Genomic DNA, 12098 nt, shown 5'->3' with positions numbered 1-12098 from the left:
TGCCCGTCAGAGCTCTAACGCTGGGACTGGACCACCCCGCCAGATAGGCAATCTAAGCTCCGGTAGCAATAGCTGGACCACCATCGAAGTTTCGACACCGATAATCAAACCAATGAAGGAGACAGACTATTTTTTAATGTGGCTAAGGTGGGATTTGAACCCACATTCTCTTAGTCACCAAAAAGATTGTAATCCTTTCAATTATATAATGCAAAGATTTATATATATATATATATATATAGTTAACTTTATTTTTACTTTTCATACTAACATTTATCAGGAGCTCAATGGTTACTTATCATTTTGTAAATAGCTACTCATTAAACTACTAATAGGACTTATTAAAAAATTTAATACGCACTGATTTTTATAAATGTTTACTTGTTTTTATTACCAGGAATGACAAGTTCCCATTAGCAATTTAACAAATAACCATTCATGAGATAACAAGTCCCATTACTAGCTTTAAAAATTTCTCTTAATAATTTGATAAGTAAATTTTAGTAAAATAACAAGTTCATATAAACTTTTGACATGTAAAATTTTAGTAATAAAAACAAGTAAATAATTATAAAAACAACTCCATATTAAATTTTTTTTTCAAGTTCCCATTAATAATTTAACAAGTGATCATTTATAAAATGACAAGCCTTGTTACTAACTTTAAATTTTTTTTTTGATAACTTGATAAGAAAATTTTAGCAAAATAATAAGTTTCTATGAGCTTTTGACATGTGAAATTTTTGTAATAAAAAAAATTTATAAAAACCACTCCATATTAAATTTCTTTGACAAGTTTCCATTTGTAAAATACCAAGTACCATTACTAGCTTTGAAAATTTCTCTTGGTAATTTGATAAGAAAATTTTAGCGAAATAATAAGTTCTTATGAGCTTTTGATATGTAAAATTTTAGTAATAAAAATAAGTAAATATTTATAAAAATCACTCCATATTAAATTTTTTTGACAAATCTCCATTGATAATTTAACAAGTGACCATTTGTGAAATGACAAGCCCTGTTACTAACTTTAAAAATTTCTCTTAATATCTTAACAAGAAAGTTTTAGCAAAATAACAAGTTCCTATGAGTTTCGACATGTAAAATTTTAACAAAATAAATTAAGTAACGAGACTTGTCATAAGACTTGTCATTATTACTTAATTTATCATGACAAGTCTCGTTATTTAATTTAACAAGTAGTCATTTATAAAATAACAAGTAATCATTAAGCTCTTGATAAGTATTGGCATAAAAAGTGAAAATAAATTTTAAAAGATAACATGACTTGTCATTTTATAAATGGTTACTTATTAAATTATCAATAGGGAGTTGCCAAAGAAATTTAATATTGAGTGATTTTTATAAATATTTACTTTTTTATTATTAAAATTTTACATGTCAAAAGCTCTTAGGAACTTATTATTTTGCTAAAATTTTCTTGTCAAATTATCAAGAGAAATTTTCAAAACTAGTAACAGAACTTATCATTTTACAAATAGTTATTTATTAAATTATCAATTGGGACTTGTCAAAGAAATTTAATATAGAGCAGTTTTTATAAATGTTTACTTGTTTTTATTACTAAAATTTTACCTGCCAAAAGCTTTTATGAACTTGTTATTTTATTAAAATTTACTTATCAAATTATCAAAAGAAATTTTTAAAGCTAATAACGGGACTTGTCATCTCACAAATGGTTATTTGTTACATTGTTAATGGGAATTTGTCATTCCTGATAATAAAAACAAGTAAGCATTTATAAAAATTAGTGCATATTAAAACTTTTAACAAGTGTCATTTGTAAAATGACAAGTAATTATTAAACTCCTAATAAATGTTAGCATGGAAAGTGAAAATAGAGTTAAGTATATAAATATAATTTTGCATTTTATAATTGAAAGGATTACAATCCTTTTGGTGGCCAAGAGGATGTAGGTTCAAGCCCCACCTTGGCCACCTTAAAAAAAAAAGTTTGCCTTACTCGTCGATCCGGTGATCGGTGCCAGAGCTCCGGTGATGGTTTGACTACTGCTATTGGAGCTTCAACGGCCGGTCCAGTAAAGTGGTCTGGCCACCGACATCGGAGCTTCGGTGGCTGGTGGTTGAGGAATTTTTTTAAAAAAAAAATTGAAAGGCAGTTTTGTCTTTTTACATTAAAAATTCATTACATTTTGGTTTCTTGATCCTACAGCATAATTTTAGAATTATTTAGTACTTATTTGTAAATAGATTCCTCCAATAGTCCTTGGCTATAATTTTTCCTTTTTTCTAACTACAGACAATATTTAACTAGTTATAGATAAGTGCCTTTAAAAAATATCATAAAAAATTTAGATAATATTTAAATAATTGTAATATTTTTAACCATCAATTTATAGATAACTGAATTTAGCAAAGAGAAAAAATTTTAGACAAATTTAAATAAATATATAAAATAAATATAATGAGGCTTGATTCGATTTGATTCAAGTTTTAAGAAACAAAAACTTAAATTGACCCAAATCAATCCATTTTGTTGAAAAAAAAAAAATCAAACCAAACCTTATTTCTAATTAGTTTTGATTGATTCATATCGGTTTGGTTTGGTATCCTTGGTTTAGTTCGGTGTCATCGATTTGGATTGATTTTGAACACCTTAAATCCTATTATTGAAGCTTAAGCTAGACCTTACATGACACAAACTAAGCCACTGAAAGTCTAAAACAGAGCTCCAAGGCCATCGCATATAAATCAAGATAATTTCCTATATGAGGATTCTAACATCTAAGAAATCAAAAATAAGGAAACTTATTGGAAGAGGAGAGTTGCGAAGGGCAGAAGAGGAGACACAATGAAGGAGTACAAACAAGATGAACGAAGTTGTAGACTTGCAATGATGAGAAGGCAGGGCGAGGAAGGAGAAGATCAGGCAAAGAACACAAAGAAGGGGATGGTGATGGCAATCGAAGAGGTGACTGGTGAGGGCGTGAGGCAAGCGACGAGTCATGGGAAGACGAAGGTAAAGGAGGAAGGATGAACTCGAACTCCGTGCATTGATGGCTTGGACGCTTGGTGCTCCGATCTAAATCTGAACGAAGTGGTCTGATGATCCATTGGGGCTTGAGGTAATGTGTGACAAGAACGCAAACGAGAGGAGAAGGAAAATCGCATCCAGGTTTGGGGGAATGAGAGTGGGAGTATTGTTTTTTAAGGTTCAAAGGGAGAAAATAGTGACATTTTTGAGCTATTCAACTTTTAAGAACTGGATTAAGTTCTAAGCTTGATCCTAGTTTTTAATTTAAAAGTCAATTTAGGACGATTTAATTTGATCTAACCTTTTAAATAGTTTTTGCATGATAGTCAAGCCATTAACCTAATTAGTCAATAGTTGATTTAGTCTAGTTTTTAATTCATTGTATAATTGTTCATTTTTTGGGCCATGGATATAAAAGATCAATGTTGAGATCTAACAAGTAATTAAACCATTTAATTAGTTCACAATTCAATGGTCGAATCATCATTTGATTATAAATAAATTAATATATTTAAAATAATACAAGCTTAAAATAAAAGGAAATAATTATATATAATAAAAATGAATTGTTAAATTTAAAACAAAATGATATAAAATAAAAAGGTAATATTGATTTATATTCCATCATTTTAATCCAAAATATTTATACTCGATTATTGATTTATAATTCATAATTTTAAAATATATACATATATACATATTCCATGCATGTTTATAAGTTTGAATTAAAATTTTAAAAAAAATTAAAAAATAGCAAAATCGACAGTTATATGATCGACTCTTGATTCAACTAATTTTCATAAAACTGTAAAAGATCTTGAATTTTAAAAAATATCAAATATATCCCAAAAGACCATTTTAATTCAAGATGAGTTTCAAGATTAAATATACAAAATATATTCTTAACAAGTTTTTTCAATTTTATGCTCTAACAAGATATTTTTTTTTTGACAAACAAGTCAATAAGATTAAATGTATAAAATGTATTGTTAATAAGTTGTTTTATTGAATTACCTCAAACTTGATTTGAAAATTCAATTTATTTTAAATATAAACTTTGCATTATATAACTAACAAGTATCAATGACTTGGTGATTATATTATTTGTTAATGAAGTTATATAAAGATGATCTTCAATAAGCATTAATGACTTAGCAATTTATTATACTCCTTTAATTTTATAAAATATTTATTCAGTTTTTTTAACTTTAATATTATTAGTTTCTTTATAAAATTTTTTAAAAAATTAATTTTTTAGTCTTTCAACCTTTAATTCACTTATAACTTAATCTCCTCAACTATGACTTACTACAACTTAATTCTTCAACTTTTGACCCATGCATAACTAGGTTCTTATTTTTTAAATTGTTTTAAAAATTATCCTCATTAAATAAGAGAGATAAAAGAAATATTCTTATTTTACTGTAAAATACCCTCCTCTTGCTCCTTGATGTGAAATTTAAGTTAACATGAAAAAAGAGAACTAACAAAAGTTAAAAATTAATCTTTTAGTCTTTCAACTTTTAACTCACATGTAACTTAGTTTTTTCAACTATGATTTGCTGCAATTTAATCCTTCAACTTTTGACCCACACATAACTCGGTCCTTATTTTTTAAATTGTTTTAAAAATTACCCTCATTAAATAAGAGGGATAAAAGAAATATTCTTATTGTACTCTAAAATATCCTCCTCTTGCTCCTTGATGTGAAATTTAAGCTAACATGAAAAAAAAGAACTAACAAAAATTAAGGGATTAAGTCACACAAGAGTTAAAAGTTAAGAGATTGAATAATAAATGAGTCAAAAGTTAAAGATCGAGTTGTAGTGAGTCATAATTAAAAGATTAAGTTACAAGTAAATTAAAAATTGAAAGATTAAAAGATTAATTTTTCTTAAAATTTAATACCATTAGTTTTATTAATAAAAATATCAATGTTAAAATTTTAAATGTTGAAAAACTATTTTCAAATACTAAAATATTAAATTTAATTTTTAAAATAACAATAAATGACAAAAATTATCATTTAAAACTAGCATTGTTATTAAAACTATATAATTTTAAAAAACAAACTTAAACCTTAAATAAAATAATATATTATTATTATTATTATTATTGTTCTCAGTTTCTTATTGTTTGCAACAAGCCTACCAGGCGAGCACAATTTCGAGTTTGAGGCGGGACGCGGGATTGTGAAAATGCTCAATATAATTCGAAAGAACCAGACACAGTGAGGAGGGAGCTTCACGGAACTCGTTGTGATGGTTTCACTCTTTTCTCATGCATTTCAATTTTGAATCGTTTAATCAATTTGGTAATTTTTCTTTAATCTTCTTTCTTGAACCCTGGGTTTTTGTCAATGTAGGCGGAATTTAAGGAAGAACTGGAGCCCTTATTCGATTACAGACGCGTGCAACCTATTAATGTTGTGTGCCTCGAAGGTTCCTTTTCCTTCTTATCTACTAATTTCCTCTATTTTCGAAAGGAAGTTATTATTGTGCACGTAGTTTTACCCTTTGAAGCTCGAATCTTTTGAATTTTGTATTTCATGGTATCGTAAATTTTTGAATTCTGTATTTCTGGCAGACGAGGAGGAGGAGGAGGGTGTGATTTATGCTAGGAAAAAGAGGAAGACTTCGGAGCCTGTAATATAACTTTTACCTATAACTTCATCTAATTTGCCTCGAATGAATGCTTCCGCTTCTAAATTTTTGAAATTATCACGTGGTTTAGGTTGTGAATGGTAGTAATCAAGAGAAAGTGGTAGCGGTGGTCGATATTGATGATAAAGAAGATGATTGGCTACTTCCTCCACCAAAGGTCTCGATGGATGCATCCAGGTCGATTGGGGAGGATTCAACATTAAAGGAGTTGAGGTTTGAGCATTCCATTATTCGCATGCATCTGTGTTTGTGCGTCTGTGCGTTTTGTGGTGCGTCTTTTTTCTTTGATCTATTTGATGTCCAAGATACATCCTTGACTTCGATAGGGACAGGTGTGATTTGTTGGCTGCTAACTTTGGTACAAAGATAAAAGAATTAAGTTGTTAGATTATGTGTGCGGATGAGTTTAACACTGTTGAAAGCTGAGTATAAGAATTAGAGAAGGTGAAGGGGAATGGTGACATGGTTTTGGAGACAAAAATTATGCATAAAGAACGATGACGGGCAATAGGTGGGAATGGATAAAGAAGGAGAGAAGCCATTACTGCCATGTGGTTTGTTTTCTGAATTAAATGGATTAGGAGAAGTTAGACTTTAGAACGTTGAGATGATCTTGTTTTCTAACGAAACTGTGTTAACTTATATTGGTGTTGCTTCCCTGACTTTCTCTTCTAACCGTTTTATCCTTCTTTCCTTTTCTAGGATATTTGAATATTCTTTCTGTTTGCTTAGATGGGCCGTCTGCCCCAGTTTTCCTTTCGTTTCTATAAACCTTAACTGTAGTATTCCATAAGGTCCATGAATTTTTAACTGTGGAGTATTGCACAAGTGCTGGTTTCTTCTCACAATATTACAAAAATGTTAAGTGATACTGCATGAGCTAGAATCCATCCCTACAAAATCTCTTCCTTGGGAATTATTTGTCTTTCTTGCTTGTTAGGCAAACTGTGTGTCTGTGTCTATTTTATTCTTAATGACAAAATCCAACTTAAAATGCGTCTCCAGTTCTATCATCTATCTTTGCCTGCACAATCATTCAGCCTTACTGATTAGAATTTATGTACATTGCTAGTCCCTAAAACCCTCTCCACTAGCCATCATGTTGCACAAGAAAAATGTTGAGAAAGAACAAGTCTTGTAGAGCCAGCAATAGCATAGTTTACTTGATAGATAGTGGGTGTCCATCAATTTTCTGCCACATAGAGGGGCTCGTGGGGTTCTGCTGTTTCCCTTATTGACGGTTTTACTAGTTAAAAAACAATTGAACATCAGGAAAAATTAAAGGGTGACACTTGAAATCAGGCCAAAGAAAAAAAGGATGACATCTGAACAAATAAACTATTGTGATCATATAGAAACCATCTCTGATGATAAGGAAAATTATTTTCATGTGTGTTTGTTATCTCTAATATTGATAAAGCTTGGCATGTCAGAATCCATGCTTCATTGGTTGTGTAACATTAGTTCCTCTCTCTCCCCCCTCCCCCTAAATGTGTTTTCCATCATTAGAAAATTGTGTAAAAGTTGCAAAGCCTTAGCCTCTGGTTATCAGGGGCCAGGAAATCAGAAAATTCTCTTTGATTTTGAAATGAGAATATGAGATTCTCTTTGATTTTTAGTTGAGCCTATCATTCTGCACCATTCTGTTACTAACAAGATGCTGAAGTGTTCCTTATTATTCTCTCTACTATTTTTATGTAGTGGCTTATAACAATTGATTCTTGCATGTAGATTAAAAAAGCAGGAGCTTGTCTCATTCGCACAATCTGCAAAAGAGATGTTACAAGAAGTTAAGGAGTCTGCAAAGAGAGAGCTTGATAATTCGTTGCAGACTTCTGTGGATGCTGCAAGTGAGGAAACATTAAAACCTCCTGAAAGAGCTAAGATTGTCATCTCCATACAAGACAAGGATGGAGTGAAGCAGTTTCGTGTATACATGGTATATACTATATATTGTGTTGAATTCCTTTAGCATGTACTGTGTTAAATTTCTGTTGTTATTAGTGACTGTTAAGTTATTCAAGGCTAAGGATTATTTGCTTACTTTGAATCAACATCTGTTTGAGCTACCCTTTGTTTATGGTGGTTCTGTCACTTTATACTTAGACTTATGTTGAATCTGAGAAATAACTGTGCTATTCCTTTTCAGCAACAGCCTACTGTTAGAATTGCATGGCAAGCTTTTGTTCTATTCTGTTTAAGATGTGAATAAGTTAGTTCAACTATTATTCTCTTAAGCTTTTTTGGAGAAAGATAGTCTGAGATTTAGGTGCAATTTCTCTTCTTATGATAAAGTTGTCTCCAGTATTTCGGATTACATTTTCATTCTGCTATCCATCCTTTAAAAATACAACTTGGCAGTTGTTTCTCGCTGTTTTCCCCTTCCCCCTTGCCCATACTTCACTTTATGCTATGATGTCCAATGAGTTCCGTACAGGGTTGATTTGAAGTTTGTCTGCTTTTTTAGGACGACAAGTTTGAACGGATCTTCAAAATGTATGCAGATAAAGTAAAGCTTGACCAGAGACATTTAGTATTTTCTTTTGACGGGGATAGAATTAATCCATCCCAAACCCCTAGTGGCCTTGGGATGGAAGATGATGATATCATTGAAGTTCATGTGAAGTCAAGCTGATCAAGGTGTGATATGTTATTACTTCTTAAAATTCTGTTTCTGGTCTTGTTATTTTTTGTTTCATAATTGGTTGGCTTAGTTTAAGTTGTCATTCGAAATTTTCAAAAGGTCAAGCAAGTAAGTTTGTACGATCTTAATATGAATAAACTTCAGTTTAATCAATGATAGAAGTGGAGTAATGCTTGCGTTCTACTCATGGTTCTGATTTACTAAGAGATACTGTTTACAATTTCTCAAACACTGGTTATGCACTGTGAGGCTGTTGTTCAGACTTAAGTAGTGGCTAAAGTTTAGAAGAAAACTACGGTGGATGTGTCTGATCCTAGTTGGGGTTTTGGGTTCTAATGTTGTTAGAAATTGAACCATTTTTCCTCTGACAGTGGATATGAACATGACGGTGCTTTCTTGTATTGATATATATCTCACCAACACTTTTCTTATTCAGGCTTTTGCTTAAATCATGGAACTGAAATCAACCCTTTTCAGTACCTCTTCTGGGAGTTACATTGCCTTAAAAGTTTATCTCATAATACTTTTATGAGAAAACATTGTATGTTTTTTGTTATAGATGCAATATTTGGCTTAATTGTACAGCTTATAATTTTATGAATTTATATTGAGACATCGGCTTGGTAGAACTTTCTTCGTTATATGGTATAGGTTGTTGACAGTGTAATATACCTATTCTTAGATGTGAATTATGCTAGGGTTTCTACACTCTTCATAAGTTGACTAGTTTTTATCATAAACTAGTTGAATGAAGATATTTTATTGAAATGAATTGTGTCAGTAACTTAATATTAACAATTCTTTCTCTTAATGTTTATTTCCCTTCGAGTTACTTGTATTCTGAATTTGCTGATATTCTGCTTTTGGACTATTAAATGAACTTCATGGACGGTGTGAATCATGTTTCCAAAATGAACCAGTTTTGAGTTTGTCAAATTGGATCATCTAATGAAATAGGTCTTGGGACATTTTGAGTGTGCATGATTTTTGTTAGATAGGGGTTGATTGGGAAAAATTATTGTGTTCAACTATCAGTATACACGTGCCATTGCAATGGTGATGGTCGAGATTTAATTTACACCATTGAAGAGTTGTGTTCGGCTGTAAAAGGGAACACATTCCTGGGCCCACATGACTTGTAAATCACTACATTGGCTTTTGATCCAGAAGTTAGTCATTGTCCATTCCTCATATTTTGGTGTCTAAATGGTACAAATGGTACCATATCTACTGGAGGATCTTACATGACCAGATTGCACATGTCATGGGTTCCCTAGCTTGTAGCAATATAATAATTATATATCAAGCTCCATTTTGTTGTTTAGTATCGAAAATAGTTCAACTCTATTATGTTTGATTCCCACTTTTGCATCCATTAATCATATATTTAATCGATGATGAGGAAATAGACTCTCTGGTTTTGGTGCTCATGGCAGCGATGAGCATTGAGATCCAAACGGTCCACGCTTTCCCATGGTTTAGAAGAAAATATGGGGGAAATAAAACTGGGAAGAAAAACTCTTAAAAATATTTTTTTTTTTTGGGAAATTCTCCTTTCAGTTTTCTTTTCTTCCCATTCTTTTTCTCATCTTTCTCTCCGTCCAAACCAACCCTGAGTTTGGATGGTCTAGGTTCAAAGTTAAATTATGTCAAATCTGGACAATCTGATTTTAACATGGACAGTCCATATTGCATCCGCATATGGTGCTCATTGTAGTGATGAGCACCGTGTGCTCATTAGGGTCAGGAATAATCTTGGCCCTCCATTTCAGCTTTATTTGATCCTTATTGTTTATTTAAATTAAATTTTTTAAATATTTTTAATATTATATTTATTAAAATAAAAAAAATTAAAAATGTTAATATTAAATCTAGACTATTTAAAATGTATTTTACATGGTTAATTTTTAAAATTTATAAATTTTTTAATATTAAATTGGATTGCTAGTTTAAATTTGTATTGACCAAATTGGTAGTAAACAGATATATTAAAATTTTTAAATTTTTTATATTAATAAATATAATATTTAAAATATTTAAAAAATTAATTTAAATGGATGGTAGGGATCTGACCTGATGAGCATCACAAGCGATGAGCACCAAATGCAATTCCCTCCATATTTGTGCTAAGTGCTCACCACTGGTAGTGGGCACTGAAACTGTTTGCTGAAAAAAGGGAAGATCCCTTCCTGCAGTGAAAATAATTTGTCCTGATTTTGTTTGATAACGGTCAATTTCTCCAGTGAACATGCAAATTTCCATTGACATATTCACGAATTTCTTATTTTAATATTGGGTTTGATTTATTTATAATTAAAAGCTTCAATTTCCTCGTTGAGTTGAAATGTTCAAGAAAAAATGTAAAATACTTGGAAGATTCAGATATACTTTACATGGCCATACTTAAGTTATTTGAATATTTAATTCATGATAAATTGTTGGATGTGTGTTGTGCCCTAATTGTGACTTTTCTAGAGAGAAAAGGTCGATAATATAGGAAACTAGGAGTCATCATTAAGGTTTTTAAAGAAATTTTAAAAAACTTATAATGAAAAAGGATGGTATATAAAGAAAGGTTTGTGAGTAAATTATGTGTGAAGAAAGTGTTAAGTACCTCACAATATTTGTTCATAGAAACAGTTACTCTCTAAGTTAATTGTATAAAATTAAATTAGCATTTTAATCATATCTTGATTACCTTTTATAATCACATGCAAAAATGAAAATGAAAAATTAGTGAAAAAAATTATTTATTTATATGAGTGGATTTGATTTAGGATTAAAGCTTAAGCCTACGTACCTTATGATATAATCAAAGTTTACATAGTTCAAAGCATTATTATTTAAGTTTTTTTTAATTTTTAATTAATTTATTTTATGAAGAGAATGTTATTTTTGGTTGTATTTTTTATTTATTATTTTTTAATAAAAATTCTTCCTTGTTTTTTAAGAAAATAAAAGTAAATGATTCATTAGTCTAAAATAAATATCAATACAAATAAATTATCCACAAACTCATTCTATCATGTAATAAATTGCCGCCAAATAATCACCTTGAAGACTTATTTATCATATGCCTTTTCAAGATAAGACAACCATAGTATGATCAATTATATAAACTAAAAGCAAGAAAGGAGATAGATGATGATATAGAGGAAAACAAAAGTTCTTTTTTTTTTTTAAATGTAAGGCTATGGAACAACAACTGTTTTTTAAATATAAGGCTATGAAAAAACTATGTAAAAAATTATCAGAAATCATATAATGTCAAATTTTAATAGAAATTTATATTCTAAAGGTGAATGATTAAAAATTATAAGATATAAAGTTGAGAGGCCTAACGAGTGAGTCAATTGAAAACAAAAACTTTAACTTGATGGTAATTCAATCAAGCCAAGAGCATATTATGTCAAGGAAGGGATAAAGGAGCGCACAGGTAAAGAATATGATGATCAAATTGGATGAAGCAAGACGCAAAGGCAAGAGCACATTACCCAAGCGAGTATGTGATGATCACTTATTAAAATCCGTGAGCTCGAGCAGCAATGAACCTTGGGGTACGTAACCTAACAATTCAGAACTTCCCCAACCTCATTTGTCTCTCCCCTCCAGCCTCCTTCTCTCCTTTTTATAGGCACAACTAAGATTTTTACTCATTAATGGCCTAATCAAATAATAATCCCATTGTATTAAAATATTTTTATGGCCCTTATTTGACTTTCATTTTTTATTTGCCAATTTCCGTTATAACCATATCATGACAATTAATTTTAAG

At 30.3% G+C, this 12098-nt stretch overlaps 1 protein-coding gene across 1 annotated transcript; it reads left to right on the top strand.

Moving 5' to 3' along the window:
• Positions 1 to 5158: 5158 nt before the first annotated feature.
• Positions 5159 to 9134, top strand: LOC129311553 (uncharacterized). The gene is made up of 7 exons (XM_054953892.1): positions 5159 to 5280; positions 5382 to 5457; positions 5603 to 5661; positions 5750 to 5892; positions 7411 to 7618; positions 8147 to 8319; positions 8760 to 9134. Exons 1-6 carry the CDS (start codon positions 5278 to 5280, stop codon positions 8312 to 8314), a joined length of 657 nt encoding a protein of 218 aa, XP_054809867.1. The 5' UTR covers positions 5159 to 5277; the 3' UTR covers positions 8315 to 8319; positions 8760 to 9134.
• Positions 9135 to 12098: the final 2964 nt, after the last annotated feature.

Source organism: Prosopis cineraria, unplaced genomic scaffold, assembly GCF_029017545.1.
Source record: "Prosopis cineraria cultivar Desert tree isolate PC_DT_omini unplaced genomic scaffold, ASM2901754v1 PC5, whole genome shotgun sequence".
In the NCBI taxonomy this organism is placed as follows: Eukaryota; Viridiplantae; Streptophyta; class Magnoliopsida; order Fabales; family Fabaceae; genus Prosopis; species Prosopis cineraria.
Note: the sequence above shows the minus strand (reverse complement) of the source record. Positions and strands in the feature narration are given on the sequence as shown.